General features: G+C 39.3%; 1 protein-coding gene across 1 annotated transcript in view; it reads right to left on the bottom strand.

The window, feature by feature from the left end:
* Positions 1 to 1,891: 1,891 nt before the first annotated feature.
* Positions 1,892 to 26,481, bottom strand: part of LOC100378663 (uncharacterized) — a 43,039-nt gene continuing 18,449 nt past the window's right edge. Inside the window, exons 5-15 of the mRNA XM_006815571.3 lie at positions 25,037 to 25,128; positions 23,142 to 23,251; positions 22,486 to 22,526; positions 20,578 to 20,681; positions 19,754 to 19,859; positions 9,551 to 9,696; positions 9,304 to 9,429; positions 8,946 to 9,041; positions 8,073 to 8,217; positions 6,726 to 6,791; positions 1,892 to 5,429 (exon numbers count right to left, since the gene is read on the bottom strand). Coding sequence (XP_006815634.1) covers positions 5,242 to 5,429; positions 6,726 to 6,791; positions 8,073 to 8,217; positions 8,946 to 9,041; positions 9,304 to 9,429; positions 9,551 to 9,696; positions 19,754 to 19,859; positions 20,578 to 20,681; positions 22,486 to 22,526; positions 23,142 to 23,251; positions 25,037 to 25,128 — 1,220 coding nt within the window. The 3' untranslated portion in view covers positions 1,892 to 5,241. The remainder of the gene's footprint in view (positions 5,430 to 6,725; positions 6,792 to 8,072; positions 8,218 to 8,945; positions 9,042 to 9,303; positions 9,430 to 9,550; positions 9,697 to 19,753; positions 19,860 to 20,577; positions 20,682 to 22,485; positions 22,527 to 23,141; positions 23,252 to 25,036; positions 25,129 to 26,481) is intronic.

The following is a 26,481-nucleotide window of genomic DNA, read 5'->3' on the forward strand; positions in this document are numbered from 1 at the left end:
GTTTCATTGAAATAATTAGTACTTTAGATATCAGTGTGAAAGCTTAAAATTGGTTAATTGTGCAAATTAGGTAATTAATATGTACAGATTTTAACCCACAATTATCCAGGTCTGTCTATTGTCCTACAGCATCCATGTACATTCATTGATATGTGATGTTTAGTACCTGAGATATCAGTGTGAAAGTTGGTTAATTATGCAAATTAGGTGATTAATATGCACAAATATTTACCGGAAACTAATTGGTCTGCATAATTCTAGATTCATTGAAATGTGATGATTAGTACTTTAGATATCAGTAGAAAAGCTGAAAATTAATTATGCAAATTAGTTAATTAATATGCACAATTATTTGCCCTAAAACTAATCAGGTCTCTGCATAGTCCTAAAGGATCTATGTACCAAGTTTCATTGAAATGCGATGATTAGTACTTGAGATACCCGTGGAAAAGCTGAAAATTAACTAATTATGCAAATTAGGTGATTAATATGCACAAATATTTATCGGAAACAACCAATCTCTGCATAGTCCTTGAGTATGTAAGTACCAAGTTTCATTGAAATGTAATGCTCACTACTTATATCAAATGCTGAAAATTAATTAATTATGCAAATTAGGTAATTAATATGTACTAATATTACCATAAAAACTATCAGGTCTGTGCAGTGTCATATGACATCTATGTACCAAGTTTCATTGAAATGTGATGATTAGTACTTGAGATATCAGTGGAAAAACCGAAAATTGACTAATCATTATGCAAATTAGGTAATTAGTATCCACGGATTATTAAAAAAAAACTAATCAAAACCTAGCATTAGTTCAGAGCATGCATGTACAAAGTTTCATCAAAATCCAATGAGTGGATGTTTAGATATCAGTGGAACAATCATGGAACCACTAAAAATTAGCTAATTATCATGCAAATTAGGTAATTAATATGCACGGATTTTTACCAAAAACTGATCAAATCTGCGCATTGGCCCAGAGCATCTATGCACCAAGTTTCATCAATAACCGATGTATGGTTCTTGAGATAGCAGTGGAGCAGTGGAACACGCATACACATACACACACACACACACACACACACACACACACACACACACTAACTGCAAAGACTCCCATTATGTGCTTCGCACATGGGAGTCAAAAATGGTAAAAAGGGAATTATCAATAGTATCTAACACCCGGTTGTTTGAGAGATGCGCAAAAATAATTTGAAATGACCAAGCTGAAAAAATAACCCAATGTGTCAGTTTCATGAAACTGCTCAACTTCGGTAGCATGCTAGCTTATGACTTAAAGTTGCAGTTCCACTTAGCAAATATGTGATGTGCCTTCAGTACTAACACATACACCAAATATTATGGATGGGTAATCATGTACACAGTTAGGAGGCAGTGTCCTTGAAGGTCAGTTACATTGTAGGCATATAAGTATGAAGGACAAAACACTCCAGTACTCTTAAAATGAAACAAGCGACAAAGTGTGGCCAGGACACCTACTTTTATCTGAAATTGCATCATTCACATGTTTCATGACATGATCTCCTGGAGTGATTTGCACCAGTTTAAAATGTAGAACATTAATGTGCTCGCATCAACTAGTACCATGTTCAGAAGTATTCTTTATATCTGTTGAGGATATGGGTGAATCTCATTTGGGCTTGATTTTGGTGGGCTATACTTGGTACACATCACAGCAGGTGGACCACACAACATTGAGTGTTCACACATGTAGCAAATCACAGGGTTCAACCCACTTATATGAGAATAGAATACGAATAGGACCAAAGTTTACCACACTAACAAATGTTTAGCGAGTGATCTCAGCTCTCAGCCTGTGTGCACACGGGTATTGTCATAGATAGTACTAAAAATTACACAATTTTATTTTCCGTTTCTTTATTCAAAATTTGGTTTTCAGAAAACAAATGAAAATCACCTACACCATGTGATAGATGAAATAAAATGCTTTCAAATTGTATTTAAATGCCACAAGTGACTGAAAAAGTCCATGTCTACTACTGGAACTCAACAGTCCTTCCAAAGGGCCTACTATGCGCAGCAAGACAAACTAACAAATCACATACTAAAAGTGTCACCTCTGCATTGAATATACATGTGTTGATGTGAATACAGCGAAACAAGTAATATGGGCTGCTGTCTTATGGTGGAATCATACTCATTTAATGCACCAAAACTGTTTCCATTTTGCAATAAACTGTACTTTTGACCAATAAAAAGATGCCTACTTGAAAAGCCAGTTTTTGGTTTTTTTACGAAATAGTTGTTTTTAGTGAATGGCACTCTTCATAATGAATGCTATCAAAAACACTTCCAGCATAGGTTTCTAGGGTAAATATATGCCTCGTGATAATTGTAGTGTGCTAACAAAGGATGAAAAAAGTATACATTGTGACTGATGGGGTTCTTTTTTTTATCAAGATTTTTTTTTAAGAAATCAGGTATTAAAAACAAGTGATATATTTTCTTTTTTTTTCTATAAAATTTTTGAATACATCATTTGGCCAATTTTTACACAATGCAGCACAGCATCACACAAAAGTCTACTTCACCACACCATGCAATTAAAGCTACATGATTGTACCAACTTTTTTCATTAAAAGATCATTACTAAAATACCATTAAGTATGCATCAGCGACAGCATCAACCCATGCGTCACAGAGACCACATTACTGTTCGAATGCATACTTGTAGTAGTAATTATTACTATACATGATGTTCTGAATTCAACTGTTTGGTGAAGCCAAGTACTTTACCAGATGGTGAAAATTGCTAGTGTTAAATGTAGCTTTGAAATGCCTGTCATCTTGGAAATATTGCGTAGTCATTCTATATTTGGAATTTTCATTTCCTAATAAAGTAGTATGCAGATAACCTGCGCAATACAAGAATATTGTGGCAAGCTTAACACATGATTTGTGAGAATACGGTCATGTTATATTCATAAAAAAAAAAGACCGTCAAACAAATTTTGAAATTCACTGGTAGATGTACAGTTGGTAAAGTAATACCCTTGTTTGTTTGATATAATAAAACAAATAGTTCTACGCTGATGAATATTAAATCAGGTTGACCCTGAGAAGTGATCTTCACCAACCATTAGTTTAATATTTAATGCAGAGGCGTAACGAGGTACATAATTGCAAGCAGTATAGACTGCCCTATATAACATTGCAAATTACAATAAACTAAGCACTACACCAAGGTGGATGGACTATGTAATCCAAATCATTCAATACTCTCAAGTCATACTTTCTCACAATATTCTACATTATACCCATGTCATATTTTCTATTTCCAGATATACAGCACTATCCAGAAAGTGGTAGGATCCAAAATGAAACTATTCCCATCACCCACCCCACCACTGCAATTGATATTATTAGTTGTAGAGTTGTCTATGTATAATTATATCATGATATATGAAGTCTACACTAATCTGGTCTAAAGAATAACATTGAATTAACAGTCATTAAACAGTGATAGGCTGCCTGTTCTTGCACATGAAATGGACAAGAATTACTTGAAACACTCAACACAAAGTAGAAAAGACAAAAAAATGCAGGGAGACAATTTTCTGTACATTAAAATTGCCTCTTACAATTATTTTGAGATTTACAGAACTCTTTCAAAATTTGCAGGATCCAAAATGCAACTACACACACATAACAGCACCCACCCCAGCACATTTCTGAGCTTATGATCAGAGACAGTGCGGTAGGGTAGTATTTATAAAGCTTTTGCTTACATTCAAGAGTTTTGTCAAAAGTTTTGAAAAACAGATTTGTCTCAAAGTGTCACCCTTACCACAAAATGGCAGTGTATCACACTCGATCCTAAGACAAGTTCACAAAACTAAGTAACAGTTAACAAAAGCAAATTATTAATCGCTTTAACGATATAAAAGTAAACTTCAACAGAGCAAACATATTCTGAAACTCAATTTGCGATAACAATTCTTGTAACCATTTGCAGCACACAAAAAAAAAATTGGAAAACGATAAACTGTTTCGCTGTACTGTAGTAACGAAATATGCATATATAATTTGCACAATATCAAAATTCACCATATCATTGTTAATTGTTAAAAAAATACATTCGATACTGTCACACTGAGATTGTGTTGGTTAGAAAATGCAGAGATCACACCATGGAACTGATGCTAAATAAGTTCACATGCAATTAAGAACCATTTTCTAAGCATCATACTGTTTGCATATAATGTTATGCATTCTACTCAATTAAATGGCAACCACCTTTATAATATCAATTGCCATAACTTTTCTTAATTTCTATATTAATGTATATGTATCTCATATTGTCCCTGATCTTCCTCATGCCCCCACCTCCCTTCACAAAATGTAGTTAAGCACAATTGCTTAGAGACAGCATTTGCCAAACGGCTTAAAACTAGATTGCTTGTTAACAGATTTAATTAATAAACAATATTGCACAAAACGAACATAAGGATTTGCTTTTATTTGGGGTAATGTTTTGTTAATCACCTGTAGTTTTTATGGAAAACACCAACATGATTCTATCTTTTTTTACCAATTTTAACCTTTTTTTTTTTTAAGTTTCAACTTTTTTTTTATACAAAAAAATTTGCGAGTTGACATGTACAGGTGGCAACGGCGAGATCTAGAGAGCATGGATTCTACCAATAACCTATTATGATATAGTTTTCAATTTTAGGATGAAACCCTGTAATGAAGCAATATGCATATGCTTGTAAATAAGCTTTAATATGCAAATGAATTCCTGTTACTACCAAAATCTTCCTAAATGCTAAAAACTATCTGTCAAAAATACAAGTTTTCACTGTGCCAGCAAAAACGAAAGTGGTTTGTTTTGTTTAATCATAGAATGCATTATACAAAAACAGCATTGCTGCCCGAAATTAATGCCCTGCCCAGATACGGAGGTATCACATAAATGGCTGCGAGATAAAAGTAAAAGCTTGATTCAATTAATGCTTTTACAATTTTTGTTAGAGTAAAAATGTTACACCATACTTGAAAATAGAGGTCATGTCAGTCATTTAATTTGAAAAAACTCAAAAGACTTTCATAATTTCAACATTATTACAAATTCTATTTAATTCATGTTACACGGGAGGTTTGGTACATATCGTTCGTACACTGTGTACCTCCCTGTGTAACTGAACCGCTCTAGTACACAATCAACTGCTATACGGAGATGTCCAGAATTCAGATGAGATCGCATCGTCTGTAGTAGAGAAGATATGCAAACTTGGGTGGCATTGGTCTCAGAATACTCGGTATGGGCACAGCATGGACATTGCTATCATCTGTCCGAACCCATCCATTAATTCCAGGATGATAAAAATCACAAGTATAGTGTCCTCCGCTAGCTTTGACACCATGATGATAGACAACTGAAACGAAATCATTCTTTTTACACATGTGCATTTAGTACAAACAAGTTCATGACTATTAATCACTCAAAGTATATGACATCCGTATTTGTCTTCAATTAGGCGCCACTTTGTTAAACTTTCATTTCGTGGTGGCGCTTATTTGTGGTTAAATTTGGGCAACTTTGTTTCAAATGGCACTTATTTCAAGCACTTCAAGTTCTAGTACCGGTAACTGTGTTTCATAAGGCCATTGTTCTGGCTCCTGTCTTGACAATATTTTACATTACAGTCTGACGCTTAGTCACTGTAGCCTTTATTTTAAATACTAAGTAAATGACCTGTTTTCAGACAGTTTAGAAAGTTATACAAAAATTATCATCTTTTAGAAAACATTCACATTTTGCCGTACAATCAAGAGAAAAATAAAACAAACACCGATCATGATAGCAAAATCCGGTCATGCTGCATTCCACAGTTACGATTATTACTCAGTAGTAATTATAATAACGTACAAAAAATAAAATGCAAGTAAAATTCAACTTAATTTCATCGTAAGCAAATGATTCCGGTCGCATGTAAACGTTTGATGCGATACGATATCCGCCATGCTTCCTGTGTCGGAGTTGACATGAAACGTGTTCATTGACCTGATAGGTCAAGTCGTTAATCATCCAATCAAAATGCTGAATGATGGCCAACGTGATCAAATTACCATAGCTTATTTAAATAATGTATGAACGCCATACGACAGATTTGCCGATGTTTGCGATCTTTTGACTTTGATTTTAGTGGCAAACGGCATGATTTTTTTTTTCAATCAAGAAATTAGTTATTTTTGGAAAGTGAACTGAGCATTTAAAGAATAATTTAAAACTTTACTGTGATAACAGCTCATTTGAAACGGAACATTTTCGTATAGTTTTAATTTCCTGTTTATTCGCTAAATTCACTAAATTAAAAACCATGCGGAAATTTTCTACTTCTACAGTAAACCAAAGAGACAGATTATAGACCGATTTCTTAAAAATTTCTAAAAAATAAACAAATTTTTATGCATAAAAGCCCATCGTACAGTAACAGTGAGGGACTTCCGTGATCGCTACTAACCGGTAATCGATTTGCTAGCCGTAATTCACAATCATTAACGTGGCAAAATTTCAACTCTGTCTGGTGCTTAATTGGGGTGTAAAATACGATATTTTCATGGCACTGGGGCCTAATTGAAGGTGGCCCTTAACTGAAGACAAATACGGTACATTGAACTGCCATGTTATTCACATGATCTACAGCACTTATATGTATATACATACTCACCTGCGAACAGTTTATACGATCTCTGAGTTTGAGCTAGTTTAGATCTGACGTTAGAAGACAGCAATTCTGTAAAAAAATGGAAGATAGGAGATCAAAATTCATGGTGAAAAGATCATATTCATTAAATGAGTATAGTAATTTCCATATGTTCTGAGCTTTTGGTGAGAAATGTGAAAATTATATGTAATTACTACTCAATCTATGAAAGTAAGACCATCAACTTCTTCAGATTTTGTCATATATTTATTGAAAACAAGCCATGCATGGCACAGTCCCCGTTAGTTATCAAATTTAAGATATATAGTTTTATTTATAGTAATATAGCTGGAATATAACCATGTCAGGAATATGATTTTTAACATTAAAATGATTGACATTTGTATCTGATCGTCAAACAAGTACTTGTCCATATTGAGAGATATTGCTCTGGAACAGCATTCAAAATCAGTCATTTTGAATACATGTATATATATAACATGATGTATAACGAATATATAAAATTTGAATATATAATCAGTCAAAGCATTCATTAAAACAAAATGGCCGCCAGTCATCCATTTTGAATCCAATCTGAAAAATAAATGATGTGCATCAGGAACCTGTAATGTCTAATATGTACCAAGTTTGAACGAAATCCATCCATAAATGTCAGAAAAGCTTGATATTTGATGATTTTTAGCACAAAAATGACCACCATTTGGCCATTTTGAATAGGAACGTTAAACCAATATATCTGCCTATCTATGACATGATGTATAATGAATATTTAAAATTTGAACATAATCAGTGAAAGCAAGTCAGAGATATGGCACGAGAACCACATTCATTAAAACAAAATGGACGCCATTTTGAATCCTATCTAAAAAACAAAATTATTTGCATCAAGGTCCCAGAATGTCTAATGTATATACCAAGTTTGAACAAAATCCATCTGTAAACAGCCGAGAAATGCTTGATTTTTAGAATTTTTTAGCACAAAAATGGCCGCCATTCGGCCATCTTGAATCAGATCGTAAAACAAAATGATGTGCATCAAGGTCCTATAATGTCCAACATATATACAAGGTTTGAACAAAATCCATCTGTAAACAGCTGAAAAATTTTTGATTTTGATGATTTTTGGCACAAAAATGGCCGCCATTTGGCCATCTTGAATCAGATCGTGAAACAAATTGACGTGCATATGTATAATATCATGTATGATGTATGTGTGAAGTTTGATTGTGATTGGTCCAGGCATTTCTAAGATACAGGTCCGGACGGACGCACGCACACACACACACACACACACACACATGGAGGTCAAAACATAATGTGGATTGATGCACTGGGAAAATTACAACATACCTTTGTTTATTTCTAAATCCACAGAATAATCTATCTTCTTGGTCATTTTTTGGCAACCTCCTGATTTATCGTAGACAAATCTCTTTAAGTGCAGCACCAAGACTGGAGGGAGCTCTTCAAGACTAATTTTACGAATGGTTTCAACCTGCATAAGCAGAAACACATAATTGGCAGAGTTAATGGTAAAGGGATATCCACTGTTATATTCCCAAATCCAACTGTGGACATTAATTATCATGGTATATCATTTATATGCGTGATATATGAATTTAAAGTGTTTCACCCCAAACACATGGTGTGTAAAGTAAACACCTAGGTGCCCTGGAATACATACACATGTAAGGCTGTATGCCAAGACATACACTTATAGTTTTATTGTGAGGAAAACGTAATTGAAAGTCCTTTTAATTTCAAGCAGCTTGGCAAAAAATCACATCTCAAAAGGTTAGAAGATTTATTCTGATGGAAATCTAATGTATTACACCATTTATAGACTAAGTTATTATTTGTCTCCACTACAATAATCCCTTCATGATTTCTGTTAGAATTCTGCTTTAAGAGCACGCTAAACTTACTTACAAAGTATTTATGTTGGACATTTAATTCGGATGCAAGTAAAATATTTATCATATGAATTCAAAAGTGAGGGACCTATACACAAAATCTAAATTCACAGAACTGTTTGACTAATGGCAACAAACTCCTGACGCCGATATCTTATAAATTAGGTAACTGTTGTGTTTATTATTTTGTGCATATTATTTACTTGCCTTACACCACATGCACCAGTACTGGCCAAAGGTTTTCACCACTGTAACATTTCACATACAGTGTGCTTTGTGTGCAAGACAGATGTGCAACTATGGAACTCACCTCAAGTTTATTAGGTTTAGAGCTTGTGTAATCATGTAAAGTTTCACGGCTCACTAAGGACTGAAGTGCATCTTTCACAGACCAAATCTTGTCAGACTGTGAATGAAAATAGCAGTACAGTTGAGTCAAGGCATATTTATAAAACTGAATTCAATACATGCTCTCTGATTGGTCTGACTGTAAGGTATTAGGGTTGGGTAGCCAATCGGGCATAATCTTGTTAAGTAAGAAGGCAAGATCTAGCATGCAATAATATGTACTTTTCTATTTATGGGCTCTTCCTATTGTAAAATCTCTTAATAGAGGAAAAACAGAAAATTTGTCAATCCACTGAAATCTAATAACATAAAATAATCACCTGTATATCTAATTGTAATGTAAAGAATGGCTGTAATGTTGCAGACTCCTTGGAACCATGCTGATGTACTGCTGATCTCATCTGGCCACCAAATATTTCAGATATTGGAGATTTTGAGAAATTAGCCTGGAGCAAAAAGGCAAGACAATTTCATAACAATGATGACACATGATACAAGCAAGGAAAACAAAAATGACCATCTTAATAGTTATCAACAGAGCAATTTGAGAGAAAGTTTCTAACTTACAGCTCTGGTGATACTACTTTTGTTCTTAGGACCAACTTGTTCCCACTCCTCTTCGTCATCGTCGTCATTATTAACGGCGGTCACCTCACCATCCGATGGGCCATTGGCGTTCACTGCAGATGACGGACCATTCATCTTGGCAGACTCTACAAATATCGTACATAATAAACAAGCTATGCATGGCACAGTCCCTGTTAGTTATCAAATTTAAGAGATATAGTTTTGTTTATAGTAATATAGCTGGAATATAACCATGTCAGGAATATGATTTTTTAACATTTAAATGATTGACATTTGTATCTGATCGTCAAAAAAGTACTTGTCCATATTGAGAGATATTGCTGCGGAACAGAATTCAAAATCAGCCATTTTGAATACATGTATATATATGACATGATGTACAACTAATATATAAAATTTGAATATAATCACTCAAAGCATTTAAGAGATATGGCTCTAGAAGCCCAATCATTAAAACAAAATGGCCGCCAGTCAACCATTTTGTATCCGATCTCAAAAATAAATGATGTGCATCAGGAACCTGTAATGTCTAATATATGTACTAAGTTTGAACAAAATCAATCAATAAATGCATTATATTTGATGATTTTTTAGCACAAAAATGGCCACCTTTTGGCAATTTTGAATAGGATCGTCAAACCAATATATCTGTCTATCTATGACATGATGTATAATGAATAATTAAAATTTGAACATAACAAGTCATTGTCAATGACACGTCCCCGTTCCGTTCATATTTGAGTGACATATACATTCAAAGCAGATCATGACCGAAATGCACCTGCATATGTACAACACATTGTGCTAAATCTGAACAAAATCCATCCATGCATGACTGAGATCCGGTTCTGGAATTGTGAAAATACGTGATTTTGATGCATTTTCGGCCTTAAAATATGGCCATCATTCCGCTATTGTTAAGCAGATCATGAAACAAATGCACATATCTATTTGTGACATGATGTACCATGTGTGTGTGAAGTTTGAACTTGATCAATCCAGACATGTCTTGGATACGGATCCAGAACTGAATTCTTTAACAAAATGGCCGCCAGTCGGCCATTTCGAACTTGATCCGAAAAAAAAAAAAGACGTGCATCAAGGTCCTATTATGTTTAATGTATGTACCAAATTTGAATGAAATCTGTCCATGCATAACTGAGATCCGGGTCCGGAATGGTGAAAATGTGCGATTTCAATGCATTTTCGGCCTTAAAGCGGCCGCCATTTGGCTATCGTTAATGAGATCATGAAACAAATGCACATACATATTTGTGACATGATGTACCTTGTGTGTGTGAAGTTTGAACTCTATCAATCCAAGCATGTCTCAGATACGGATCCAGAACTGAATTCTTTAAAACAAAATGGCCGCCAGTCGGCCATTTCGAACCCGATCCAAAAAAAAATGACGTGCATCAAGGTCCTATTATGTTTAATGTATGTACCAAATTTGAACAAAATCCGTCCATGCATAACTGAGATCCGGGTCCGGAATGGTGAAAATGTGCGATTTTGATGCATTTTCGGCCTTAAAATGGCCACTATTCGGCTATCGTTAATCGGATCATGAAAAAAATGCATGTGCATATATCCCATATAATGTGTGATGTATGAGTGAAGTTTGAACTTAATCGGTCCATGCATGTTCGAGATACAGGTGATCACGGACGGACGGACGCACACAGGGCAAAACACAAGTCCCCGTTTTCGGACTGCGTCCGAACGGGGACTAATTAGTGAAAGCAAGTCAGAGATATGGCACGAGAACCACATTCATTAAAACAAAATGGCCGCCAGAACAAAATTATTTGCATCAAGGTCCCATAATGTCTAATGTATATACCAAGTTTCAACAAAATCCATCTGTAAACAGCCAAGAAATGCTTTTTAAGATTTTTAAGATTTTTTAGCACAAAAATGGCCGAACGGGGACTTAAAAAAATGTCATCAACAGTCAGTGTCAACAATCAGCTTAGCCACTGAATCAAATTCATACAAAGTACCCTTGCATACATTAATTGAACCAATCTGTAATAGTAATGGATGTGCCAAAAAATTCTACAAAATCTATTTGAAAAACAAGCCATGCATGGCACAGCCCCAGTTAGTTATCGAATTTAAGATATAGTTTTGTTGGAATATAACCATGTCAGGAATATGATTATGATGATTGTTTAACATTAAAATAATTGACATTTGATCTGATCATCACATTGAGACATTGCTCTGGAACAGCAGTAATTAAAACAAAATCAGCCATTTTGAATACATGTATATATCTATAATATAATGTATAATGAATATATAAAATTCGAACATAATCTGTCAAAGCATGTCAGAGATTTAGGCGAGGGTTCTTCGAACCCGCCTATTCACATAGTTCATACCCACCATAGACTCCGGTCAGTCAAAATGACTATTTTGAACTGTAGGCATTAATCAGCGATTCTGCCGGTGACGGAGAGATAGAATCCAGGTCAGGGGAAGCCCCATGACCTCAAGATTCTTTTACCCCTTACGTCACAAACCCACATGACCGAGGCCACATGGCAACGCCATAGGCAGCCGTCCATCACTGTGGTTCCTTTCTCTCCGCCTCGAGGACTTAGACCAACGCGACGGAAAGAGTGGGGAGATTGAGGGGGACCCGGAGTCTATGGTGGGTATGAACTATGTGAATAGGCGGGTTTGAAGAACCCTCGCCTAAATTCACTACGTTCAATTACCCACCATAGACTCCGGTCAGTCAAAATGACTATTTTGAACTGTAGGCAGAGTCAGACACCGATAGGTGGCGGGTTTTTCCGAGCAAACAGAAAAAAAAGGAGAATGATGAAAGACTTTCCCCCAGTCCGGGATGAAAAACAAACCCAAAGACCTAAGTTAAGACCCAAGAAGGGTGGTGTCTTACCTTGCCTGTGCTGTCCCAGAAGCAAGAAGCCAATGCTGCTGTGGTGACAGGGTTTGGTGTGCCCGAGAAAGCTAGACCCAAGCCAAACTCGGGGGTGATAAGCTTGAAGTAGGACCGAAACAGTTCGCATGAGGGCGTAGGTCGACAGAAGCGAAACCTGGGAGCTTCCAGGAAGTGCTAGTGGAACAGACAATCTGCCCGCAAAAATGCAGAGACTGACTTATCGCCTATGCGCAGAGGCCCCTGCAGTCGTTCGGGCTGGGTCAGCAAACAAGGCCTGACCCGCTACGACAGGGCCTAACCTGAAGAGACCCTGCTCAATAGATTGGGTGTCTCTTAGGTAGTAGTTGATGAAGACGTTCTGCGTTCTCCAGAAGCCTGCCCTCAGAATGTGTTTGAGGGGGGCACCTGACGCTAGCGCTAGTGAGTTAGCAATCGCACAGACCTCATGTTCTTGTACTTGATGTCTCTGCAAGGTCTGTGTTGAGGAGGATAGTGTATTATAGACCTCCAGTACAGTCGCAGTAATCCACCTGGGGATGGAAGTCGGGGAAACCGGCTTATCCCGCTTGTCAGGGCCGTAACACAAAAACATGTGTTTGGTTCCCCGTCTAGAAAACCTGGTACGGTTCTCGTAGCAACTCAGCGCTCGGACCGGGCAGAGAAGCAACTCCTCCTGATCTTCCCAACTGACAATATTTGCCAGCCGGGGGATGACGATCGGTTGAGGATCGTGTCCTGGGATTTGGTTCTTGGCGAGAACCCGATTCGTGTCTTAGTACAACTTGATCGCCCATAAAAGCGGCACAACCGTCCGCAAAGGATAGTGCGCGCCTAGCTTTGACCGGCGCCTACCTGAGGCGAGGGCCAGTAGGAAGACTATTTTCCACATCAAAAAATTGAGTGGTGCTGATTGGAGAGGCTCAAAAGGCGGTCTGCTTAGAGCGGACAACACAGCCGACAAGTCCCAGTTGGGCAGTTCCCTTGCATGGGGTCTCAGCGTCTGGAAAGCAGTAAATAGTCTCCTAATAGTAGGACAATCGGTTAGTCTTGTTCCCGTACGTTTGAATGGTGGGGCACAAGGCCGACCTGTAGCCAATGATCGCTGCGTAGGACAAACCCACTTCGTCAAACAGGTGGACGAAGGAGCCTGCTACCTGGCCAATAGAGGGATGGTATCGATCAATCTCCCTTCCGCTACACTAACCAGTGTATGCTCGCAGCCTAGAAATGTAGGCTGCATTGGTGGAATCCCAGTTCGCCCTGGCCAGGACGTTGGCAGCCCGCTCAGATAAAGCTTTCGTATGGGCGGGTCTAATGAGAGCCTCTATGCGGGTAAGTGATACCCGCTGGGCTCGTGGTAGTGCGCCGTCTGGTTGGGACGGCATGTCCGGTAAGTCCGGAAGCACTGCTGGTGTTTCGACTATCGTTTCCGACAGAAGTGGAAACTAGGCCCTGTTCGGCCAATTGGGTGCAACCAATGATAATATGCAGGTGTGCACCTGTCAAAGTCTTCTCCGGTGCCCGGTGGACTAGCGGGAAGGGAGGAAAAGCGTACACAACTAAGTGGATCCGCGGGGTAGCAAAGCGACCCTGGCCCAGGCTCCTGGAGTCAGCAGGAGTGTTACGTACGTCGGGAGCTTGGTGTTCCGGGGTGCGGCAAACGGTCTAACCTTGGACCGTCCACAGCCAAAACAGCCTGGAGGCTACCCACTGGGGTATCAGCCACTCCGTGTTCTGGAGACGGAGTCGCCCTGAAAGGGCGTCGCCAGACTGTTCCTCACCCCTGGAAGGTGGTGTGCGGTTAGCTCCCCATTGTATTCCAGGCACCAAAGGAGGATTTTGCTCCGCTAGGACTGACAACGATGGGGAATGCGTCCCCCCCTCCTTCTTGAAGGAGACCACCGCTGCGTTGTCTGTGCGGAGCAGGACTCTGTGGTCTTGAACTACGGGTAGAAAGCGTGGTAGTGCTAATTGTACACTGCTCACAGTTCGAGCCGGTTGATATGGTGGTCCCAAAACTATGCGGGAGTCATATCCTTGGGCTTGTTCGTCCAATAGATGCGCTCCCCAACCCTGGGGGAGGCATTTGTTACCAGAGTCATACCTGCGGCGAGCGGGTCCAAGGGGGCCCCTCTGCCCGAGGTTGGTCAGTGACGACCACCAGGGCAGGGCTTCCTTCACTTGGTCTGAAATCGAAACCCGCCTATCTAGTTCCCATAGAAGAGCTCGGCGTTATAACAAGTGTTATACCGGGCGGCTGCGTAGTGCGGCCTGGGGAACGACCCTTCGAACCGAGGTCATCATTCCGATGATCCGCATTAGTTCACGGAGGGACACCGAGGGAACGCTGACTAGGCATTCGGCTAGGCTGCTTAGCGCTAAGCAATATGCTTGAAATAGCTAAGCCAAGTTTACCTCTGTGTCAAAACTCCATGCCCAGGGACACCAACTGCGCATTGGCTCGAGGTGGGACTTGTCGATTTACTAACGAGCCCAACTGGTGAAGTAAATCCTGTGTTAGCCTGATGCGTTTGGCTATTGCCCCTTGCCCGGGTTGTTGGTAACCAGTAGTCTGGGTACGGATTGAGGTGTACCGACATCTGGTGAAGCAGCAGCACTACCTGTTTCATCCCTCTGGTGAACACGTAGGGCGCTGTGCCTAACCCGAACGGAGGGGGGGGCACCGAAGTTCGAATACTTGGCCCAGCTGGGCGATTTGAAGGAGATGGCAACTCGCTAGGTGCATCGGTACGTGCAGGTAGGCCCCGCTTAAATCTAGCGGGGCTAGCCAGTCAAAACGGTGGATGGAGAGAAGAACCCTGAATGGTGTCTCCATGTGGAACCGATCGAGGGGCACGTACTGATTCAGTCTGTCTAGGTCCAAAACTGGACGCCTGCCACTTGTAGATTTGGTACTACGAACACATTTGGGTAGAAGCCTGGACTTAGTTCCGGCTGATGTACCCTGTGTATGGCGTCTTTCCCCAGCAAACTGCTACTTCCTGTCTGATTGCTTCCGCCTTGCGGGAGTCCCCTGGCAGTGCCCAACAGGGGAGACACTGACGGGGGGAAGTGGAGATTTCAGCGGTATGCCGTAAACGGATGTCACCACCTGGGAAGGTCCAGGGGTCGGTCACCCGCCGTCTCCAAACCGGACTACACCGGCGCAATCTGTGTACGACAGGGATGTGTTCGGCAGTTGCAAGGGGGTGGGTGCTCCCTTCCCACATGAGGCGAGTTCTCCCAAGGCCTGAAGTAGTCACTAAGTTGTGACCTGGCCATTCACCGAACACGTGCCTGTCCCCCCGGTTGCAGAGGTGAGCGTCAAACATGCTACCCTGCTGCTGGGTAGACGTCCACCCAGAGAGACTGAGGAGCCACCACCTGGCACTTACCTCCCTGGGAGCACGACACTACCCTTCCCTCCCATGGAAGGGTACAAGCGCTTGCCTCCTGGCTGACTCTGGCTAGCGGACGACGCCCTAGGGCGTTGGGTTTTCTGTGCTTGGGGTGCCCTCCGCTTGCCCATGGCAGGACCAACTGGCTAGCGGATTCAATCTGAACCCTCCGATTCATTGCACTCTGAAGCTCCGAGACTGTACCCACCATTCCCTGAACAAAGAGGGTGGAGGGTGTCCAGTCTGCGTCACTGAGGTGGGGGACGTACCCCAGCTCAGCTTGTCGGCGAAAACATGTGTGTCTAAGGCCGCGTCTCGTAGCCCAGTAGTGGCCCTGGCCAAGCGAGCCAGGCAACACTAGGGGGTGTCGCACGTAGATGTGCGGTGGCCCACCAGTAAAAAAGTCGCCTGGTCTAGGAGGCTGGTGCGTTCTGCCTACAAGGTCACCAGAGTGCTGGGCACGCATAATAATACGCTCAAGCAACTCTGCCCTCAGGGCTAGATGGGTCGTCCTCAATTGGCAAAGACACCCATGGAACGCAGCTACCCCCCTTTGCCCGGTTTGCCAAATTCGTGGTATCGGGGTCTGGGGAAGGAGCCTTGGAATCCTGTTGGGGGCATTTTGGTCTCATCCCACGCTATGGGGTCTGATCCCGAAACACACCGACTGGGTAGCGTTTGGTCCAGTGGGAAGTGTTGCCTAACGTTATCCCCACCCTTAAGCATTACATCCTCCGCGGCTGACCAATGCCGCCCATCAACACTGTTTGCGTTCTCTGCTCCCCACTCCGCACTCAGACGGACAGGGGAGAGATGTGCCGACGGGGTTGCTTTGGATCCCGACGCCCGTGATCCCATAAGCATTGAAGCAACCTTAGGTGGTCGCTTTAGGATCACGGGTGGGGGTATATACATCGTATCACTGGGAACAATGATACTCCGCCTCACCCCAAAAGCGTGGCTCACCGAGTCATACAGATGGAAGACTCTGAGGGACCACCCGGAGTACCGGCTGTATCCAACGCGAGCGAACGCGTCTTCTTTAACTTAAAATATGCGAGAGGGAGAGTGTTCGACTGTGCGTCTCATGACAGGGTCGGTTCCCTCTGGGGACGCCCGTGGGTCCGTAAGAAAGGAGTTAAAACCCACAGCGGGGACCGGACACAAGGATAAATTCGTCACCGTTGTACCGTTACCGCGCGACGAACCCTAGCTGGCTGAAAGTGGGGGGGGGGTCAACGCGTGCCCTGCCCTGAAAGCCCTGCCCCGAGATCGGAGACTTGGCTGCCAGCACCCCGTTGGCATTCAGTGCCCGCCGATCCAGAGAAGGACCGGTGTAATTAGCCTGAGCCTTGGCCACCCCCCAAAATAGTGGGAGAGCCGTGACTGGGAACGGGGGTTCTCCGGAAGAGACGTGTTTGAATGCAAACATGCTTTCGTGTCTCTTCCTGCTTGCCCACCGAGGGGACACAGTGGAGACAGCTCACTCCGACTGCGTCTGATCTACCCGGCCTGCCAGGGACGCAATTGCCCCGACAGTCCTTCGACCAAAGCCCTCAACTCGGAGGCAAACTCGGCGCCGTGCGAGGAAGGGTCCACAAAGAGACCCGCAACGGGCCCCATAGGAGGAAAGCCTCCAGGGGCACAGCCTCGCTGCAGCCGGTAAAATCGGGTAAAAAACACCGCCTGAAAAAACAGACTGTGAGGATGCCCTCCGATCAGCGGGGGAGACCGAGAAAATATCGGTACCTCCGCAGTCGGGCCTCTTACTCGACGTCCCGGTACATGAAGTACCGGTAGCCGAGCGTGAGGACTTTCCACTCATGCAAAACACGCAACTCACTTTAACCGATTTGTTTACTGGACGCGCGACCTTGCTGTGACGCGGTCAGTGTCAGCGATTTTGATGGCTCTGAAAGAAAATCTCAGGCCTAAGAACTCCAGTGAAAAAAACACGCTTTCACGCAAAAAAAAAAAAACCCGGAACCCACACGTAGCCACGACAAAGCATCTCAGCGAGCCTTGGAGCTGTCATTACATCGATATATTGCTAAATATATTAAAAATAAAAGACGACATGCATGAGGGAGACAAATTACAGTTGTAAAAGGTGCCGCCATGAAATCAACATGTGACTACGTAGTGGCGCCGGATTTTGATTTCTTTGCTGTGAAAAATACTACACACAAAGGGGAAAACGACACGAGGGTAAAAAAAAAGACAAGGAAAACTTATCCTACCAGCTACCATGTCGGATGCCGAGCAGCGGCAACAACCCAAGCTATAAATCCGGACAGGAAAAAAAAAAAGCAGGCGATCCAGCAGAGCTCGCTAGATTTCATCTCCACCCGAGGCGGAGAGAAATTAAGAGTGATAGACGGCTGCCTATGGCGTTGCCATGTGGCCTCGGTCACGTGGGTTCGTGACGTAAGGGGTAAACAAATCTTGAGGTCATGGGGCTTCCCCTGACCTGGATTCTATCTCTCCGTCACCGGCAGAATCGCTGATTAATGCCTACAGTTCAAAATAGTCATTTTGACTGACCGGAGTCTATGGTGGGTAATTGAACGTAGTGAATATGGCTCTAGAAGCCCATTCATTAAAATAAAATGGCCGCCAGACAGCCATTTTGAATCCAATCTGTAAAACAAGCAGCCTGTCGGCTGAGATAGCTCCACTGTTATCAATGCACATTGCAATTAAAGAACAGAAGATATCATTAGAAAATGAACAATATGTATAGTATCAAAGCAACAGGACTTTCTGTTTTCAACAAGAATTCAAAAATATCACTTTTCACCAAAAATTACAAAAATATTCATCAAAATTAGATAATTGAAGATATCATCATGAAATGAACAAATCTGAGAGTGGTCCACATGTAGTACCTATATATGTAATATCAAAGCAATCAGACTTGTGGTTTTTAACAATAAGTCGAAAATATCACTTTTTACCAAAAATGACCAAAATATTCACCAATATTAAAAAATTTAAGATATCATTACAAAATGAACAAATCTGAGAGAGGTCCACATGTAGTACCTATATATGTAGTATCAAAGCAATTGAACTTGCGGTTTTTAACAAGAAGTCAAAAATATCACTTTTTACCAAAAATGACAAAAATATTCACCAAAATTAGAGAATTGAAGATATCATTACAAAATGAACAAATCTGAGAGAGGTCTAACCAAGGTACATATACACCAAGTATCAAAGCATTCAGGCTTATAGTTTTCAAGAAGAAGTCAACAAAGTAAAACATTGACACGGACGACGGACAATCACTCGTATGATAAGCTCCGCTCGACAAAGTCGACAGCGGAGCTAATAAAATGACGTGCATCAGGAACTCGTAATGTCTAATGTATGTTTGAACGAAATCCATCCAGAAATGCTTGATATTTGATGATTTTTTTAGCACAAAAATGGCCACCATTCGGCCATTTTTAATAGGATCGTCAAACCAATATATCTATCTATGACATGATGTATAACGAATATCTAAAATTTGAACATAATCAGTCAAAGCAAGTCAGAGATATGGCTCTAGAAGCCCAATCATTGAAACAAAATGGCTGCCAGTCAGCCATTTTGAATCCGATCTAAAAAATAAAATGATGTGCGTCAGGAACCCGTAATGTCTAATGTATGTACTAAGTTTGAACAAAATCCATCTTTAAACAGCAGAGAAATACTTAATTTTGATGAATTTTCAGTATAAAAATGGCTGCCATTTTACTGTCCAATATACTGTCATAGACGTATCTCAGAATTTATTACCGTGTACCAATACTAGTGCACACTGATCCTTAACAGATACATGGGAGTAAATAGACGAGTAGAGAGGGAGAGGGGGCTTACTTGTTTCCTCCTTAACGCCTGTAAAGTACTGCATGCAAGCTAACATTTCTTCATGTAAACCATTCAAGACAAAGCCAAGGAACTCTTCGGCATCTTCTTGTCTCCCCTGAACAAAAAATTTGCCAAAATTCATTCATTAAACATAGTGTCATCTTTGTGTACAGCATTCACACAAAAATATTTCATTAACACATCCCATGCCAACGCAATAATATATTATTAAAGCTTTCTGTATAGGCGACATGTTAACTGATAATTTATTACTGAATGTATTTTATTTTTCTGTCACCACATACAACAGAGGGAGCTGTACAATATCCTTTGTTACTGTGTGGCTGCACACTGTATTGAAACATTTCTTCTTGTTCTTTGTTGGTATGAAATAGGTACAGGGCATTGGCAATTGCCTGGGACAACCACTTCATTTTTGGTTTCCCCCATGACAAAATGGTTGTCCCGGACAACTGCCTATGCCATGTACATAGGCTCATTAGGACAAAATGGTTGACCGGGGCAACTGCCAATGCTTTGTTACTTTATTAGGACAATTGGATACACAAAATAACACTATTACCTAGTCCGAAGTAGTATTATGGTGCCAAAATCGTTTAAAAAACCACATCTCACAAGACAGACTGTTCATTTGCATAGAGTGGAATTGCCAGAAACAGAAATCTCAGAAAGTGGTCATGGTAACCTTGAAAACACGAGTTTGAAACCAACCCTGACCCAATTTTTGTACCCCTGTTTATGGATAATGCAAGTTTTTGATGTTTAAAGTTTCCATGACCACTTTCTGTTTTCAGCAATTGTGAAATACATACCTTGGTAGACATGCTTGATTTAACCAACGCAAGAAGACGATAAACGTAAGTCGGTTCAAATGGAGCACCTGGACGTAAATCTTGAGCTGTTCTTTTCACACCACCTGCAATAAAATTGAATGTTATATCAAACCCTGTTCAGGGTAAAGAAAGAAGCGAACAAATATTATGCTACGCATTCTAACAATGAGGACTAATTTCTATCTGCCAAAAAATGTAAATTGTTAAAGTTCCATTTCCACTTATGGAACCCAAAGAAAACTTCTCACTAATGCTTGTGAGCATCATAATTTTGTATGGTTCATCATGAGGAATCTCAAATGAAAGAATCCTCATATCTAATTTGAAACATGCTTTTAAAAACAAGCCATGCATGGCAAAATCCCCGTTAGTTATCAAATTTAAGATGTATAGTTTTGTTTATAGTTATATAGCTGGAATATAACCATGTCAGGAATATAATTATGATGATTGTTTAACATTAAAATGATTGACATTTCTATTTGATTGTCAAACGAGTACTTGTCCATATTGGGAGACATTGCTCTGGAACAGCATTAATTATAACTAAATCAGGCATTTTGAATACATGTATATATCTATAACATGATGTATGATGAATGTATAAAATTTGAACATAATCAGTCAAAGCATGTCAGAGATATGACTCTAGAAGCCCAATCATTGAAACAAAATGACCGCCAGTCAGCCATTTTGAATCCGATCTGAAAAATAAAATGATGTGCATCAGGAACCCGTAATGTCTAATGTATGTACTAAGTTGGAACAAAATCCATTCATAAATGCCAGAAAAGCTTGATATTTGATGATTTTTTAGCACAAAAATGTCCACCATTCGGCCATTTTGAATAGGATTGTCAAACCAATATATCTCTATATCTATGACATGATGTATAATGAATATTAAAAATTTGAACATAATCAGTCAAACCAAGTCAGAGATACATGTATGGGTCTAGAAGCCCATTCATTAAAACAAAATGGCCGCCAGTCAGCCATTTGGAATCAGACCTGAAAAATAAAATGACGTGCATCAGGAACCTGTAATATCTAATGTATGTACCAAGTTTGAACGAAATCCATCCATAAATGCCAGAAATGCTTGATATTTGATATTTTTTTTAGCACAAAAATTGCCACCAATCGGCCATGACAGGGCTGTGTGGCCATCTCTCTGTCAAATGGCAATTTTAATGTGCTATCCTGATGTCAACCAGGCTCTGTCAAACACAAGACCTTAACCAAAAATCCCCCAAAGTAACATTCGTTGGTGAATGAGTTTCTGCCTTCCCATTGTCTGTAGGGATCTACACTTTTTGGTGTTAAGCCTGAACTTGAGTCTATCGATCATAAGTCTGATGCAACAACCACTATGCTACCAGTGACCAGTGTGCAAATTGAAATATACCTCAGTTAGACATAATTTGTTTTTGCCAAATCCAAAAGAAATTTTATGAGGTTAGTGGAATTAAGGTAGTTGGCTACCATTAAAAACATGATTCCGGACTTTTATATGGTTTAACAAATTTAAAATTTACGGTCACCAAACTACTTTACCAACAAATCACAGGTCAAACATCCATGAAAATGGTGATTTCAGTCACTTACACGCTTAGTTTTTATGGTTAAAGAGTCTCATCTCAAAACTTTGTTCAGCTACCAAGAAATAAATCACAAGAATTTATTAGATGGGTTATTCTCAGTTGTCAGGAATACTGTATACTTTTTAGGAAGGACACTATAGATATTATTTAAAAAATAAACAAGTTGATAACTTGCGCCAATATCAAACATTTTTTTGTCCCTAATTCAATGAACTGTAGTAGATCTTCTGTGAATTTACACTGCATGATTAGATACATAACTGTATGATTTGAATAGACTTACCAGCCTTTGGCATGGGTGTAAATTCAGTGACAAAATGCGCTCTGAAAAATAAAACAGTAGATTACACTGTACTTCAAATACTGTAAAACGATTTATTTACACTATTTTAATACTTCAAGCAATTTCACTAGGCTTTTCTGTTCACAAATTTAGTAGAAAAACAATGAGCTCTATTGTTATTTTTGCAAATTGTACTTATCTGCAAACATAGCAAGATTACAAACCAACAAATAATTAATGAGTTTACAGAATAACGATTGTATGTTAGTGTAGTTGTCATGAAATACCACAGTAAAGTTTGGTCATTTATTGCCTAATACTTTACACTAGTTACTTCAAAATTGGAAAGACCCTTATGCCTTACCCTAACTCGAGCCCTAACCCCCCAGCCTCAAATTCAATTATATATGCCCCCCCTAGACAATAATGAATTACTGTCCTCAAGAGGTGCATATACAATAATTTAGGGGGCAATGAAGAGTAAGGGCAAGTTTAGGGGTAGGCGGTAACAAGAAAGTCTTTTCTGTAAATTGGCATTTTATAACCTTCCCTTCTTACTGCAGCTCAGCAGCTCTGGTTGTCAATTTGAAGTGTACTAGGCATTATATCAGTCATCACTCAGATACATAAATACAAGGGATACATGTTGTACTTACAAGCAATCCATCATTGGTGTGCAACTTGGACCACGTCTGAATAAGGGAGTAACTGGCAATGACTTCAGTAAATTGTACATTGGTGGACAGGATAATAATGCTTGTAAAGTCTGCAACAGTTATGGTTAAGGAAAATGGCTGGCTGTTTATATGATCTTCAACTTAACAGGTATTAACCTTTTCACCACCAGTTCCCTATTTTCATCACAAATTCACAAAACAGTCCCGTTTATAGTCTGCACTTTCCATTACAAGATTGGGACAAAAATAACAAAATTTTGGGGTAAAAACTAAAAATTTACTCAAACTTTGCCTGTTGGCTTAAAAATTTGCGAAATATTGATGAATGTAAGAACAAGCCATGCACCAGTCCGATTGTTATCAAATTTAAGATATGTAGTTTTGTTTATAGTAATATAGTTGTAACTTAAACAAGTCAGATTCAGAAGCTGTTGCTTTTTCAACATTAAAATCACAACTTCTAGAACCACATTCATTAAAACAAAAAGGCTACCAGTCAGCCATTTTTAATTCTGATCTGAAAAACAAAATGACGTGCATCAAGGACCCATAATGTCTAATGTATGTACCAAGTTTAAACAAAATTCATACATAAAAGACTGATCAGATTCTGAAATGCCAGATTTTTTATGATTTTTAGCACAAAAATGGCCATCATTCTGCCATTTTGAATCTGATTGTCAAACCAATACATGTGTATGTCTATAACATGATGTATAGTGAATATATCAAATTTGAACATAATCTGTCAAAAGCAGAAATGTCAGAAATATGGCACTAAAACGGCATTCCTTAACACAAAATTATGTGCATCAAGGTCCCATGTCTAATGTATGTATCAAGTTTCAACAAAATCCATCTGTAAAGATACAAGATTGGTTCCGGAATGCCAGAAATGCTTGATTTTGATGATTTTTCAGCACAAAAAAATGAAGTTGTCAAAGAAGTTGATGTGCATAAGTATAATATTATGTATGATGCATGTATGAAGTTTGAATGTAATCAGACGCATGTATGCATGCATGCATGCATGCATGGACGGACGGACGGACGGACGCAGATGCACAGAGGTCAATCCATGCTCAAATAGGGACTAAAGAGTGCAGAAAGATTTGGGCAAGAAAGTCTGGTGGTGAAAAGGTTAAAGGTGAAATCCTGTTCAATTAAGACCACTGTATTCTTAAACAATGGAAAAATGTGTGCATGTCATATCAAGATATCAAAACTTGATGTTCACCTTTAGCACAGAGTAAAAATAAATTACTCACTGTAAAATTAATAATGTTAGAACACCCCACTTTTCCAAGAGTATGCGGATTCACTCTCAAGTTTGGCAAATAATAAATCTGTGCTACAATGAAATTGGTCCAATCAGGTGAAATAAATGTCATTAAAGACTTGTTTCAGAGCAAAAATATCCGGATTGTAAAATGGTTGGCAGCCATTAGGCCATTTTTGCAACAACAAAAATGTGCACACGCCTTAATCATGTACATGTAATAATGCAACGTTTGCTCTGCGCTAAATGCGTATGGTACCCTTATTTAAGTTTGGAACATATTTCCCTCAGAACTTTCTCTGACACAGAGTGATAATCAAACATGGTATTTGAGCATATTGTCAGTTGACTCGAAACAGTCGACCATGTCTGAAGAATTTATGATAGAATGGACAGATAAATTGATAAATGGAACTCAATGTCCAAAAGTCTTTGTTCTGTATACTGACACAGTACAGTATGGTATACATTGTATGAGTGCGATTTCAACAAGACCTTTGTCTCATGTAAATTGCTATACATGGACAAGTTGCATATTATGAATTCCTGTGAGAAACTATGTATAGTGGGTTCAGGTTATTGAACAAAAGGATACAGCATTAATATAGCACCAATTACCAACATTGTTCAGACCTCTAGGTTGTAATGCTAGAGCACGATATGGAAACTTCACATTAATCAGGAATTCTGCAATTGTCAAAATATTGTTGAAATAAATTACATGGCGGCATCAGCCAGTGTTTTGGGGCTAAGCTTCTCACATGTGAAGTGAGCCAACACTTTTCACCAATGTTTCAATACAAAGATATCCTGCAATAAATGTTACAAATACCAAATTTGATAAAAATTTGCTCAGAAGCTTGAGATTTTATTTATAGACACACCTTAGTGAGCAAACACACTGAAATAAAAAAATTGCATTTTTGAATTTCACATGAGATGATAAAGTTGTATATTATTGGATTTTCCTATTATTGATATGATTGCTAACTAAAAATTACACTGTTATACATTATAATCAATGGAAGACACTATCCCATAATGCACTGCACATATATGCAGTGAAATGCGATGACATACGATAATTGAATTCAGCTTGAACTACCAAGAGGTTAAGTTATGAAACAGTTCTGCTGTTTTCTTTATACACTATTACAATAGCATAAAGAATTGACAAGCAAAAGAAAAAGATTTTAATATAGCTAGAGCATTTCATACGAGAATGTAGGGTTATACATGTATAAAAATTCAATACCATGGGAATAGTTTATCTTGAGTTAGACTAATAAATCAATAAGAGCTTACAAAAAACTATCGATATTGGAGGCATTGAAGCAGAACAAAATATTTAAAATTACAAAAACCCGACCCAACTAATGTAGATATGCCTGAACTGCAATATGTGAAAGCACTGTGATCTACATCTTTTAAGTTTACAATACTAACAGAAAAATCTTAATAAAGCAAAACTATATTTAATTGTAAAACTGGTTTGCAGTATGATTTATCCCGAACCACATATGCAATAAGTTCAATTTAAATTAGATCAATACATATTTAGATATCGGAAAATTTTTAACAAAGAATGTTGGTTGATTAACCACAGAGCATCTATGTACGAAGTTTCATTGAAATCTGATGAATGGCTCAAGATATCAGAATATGCCCAACTTATTTCCAAATTAGGTAACAAATATGCATGGTTTCATTCCTAAATTCAAACAGTACTGTAGACTATTTGAGAGCGTGTTTTTAAGTTTCATTGCAATTCGCTGGGTGGTCCTCGAGATACAAGTGACAAGTCATGAATGACACTGCCTTCGCTAGTTGTCATTCTAAAGTTGCATGGACATAAATTGGCAAACATGATTTCTCTGGCATTTTCAAGTTTATAGCACTCTCCATCCAGATCAGCATTATTCTCAGCAAGGAAACCAGATAACACCAAACCAGTACAACAGGTAAAATGACAAGGAAGTATACAAATCAGATCTGCAAATATGTAAAGTCAGTGTTGTGTCTGTTTGGATAAACTAGTTT

The sequence above is a fragment of the Saccoglossus kowalevskii genome, chromosome 6 (genome assembly GCF_978046115.1).
Source record: "Saccoglossus kowalevskii chromosome 6, keSacKowa6.1, whole genome shotgun sequence".
Taxonomy (NCBI): domain Eukaryota; kingdom Metazoa; phylum Hemichordata; class Enteropneusta; family Harrimaniidae; genus Saccoglossus; species Saccoglossus kowalevskii.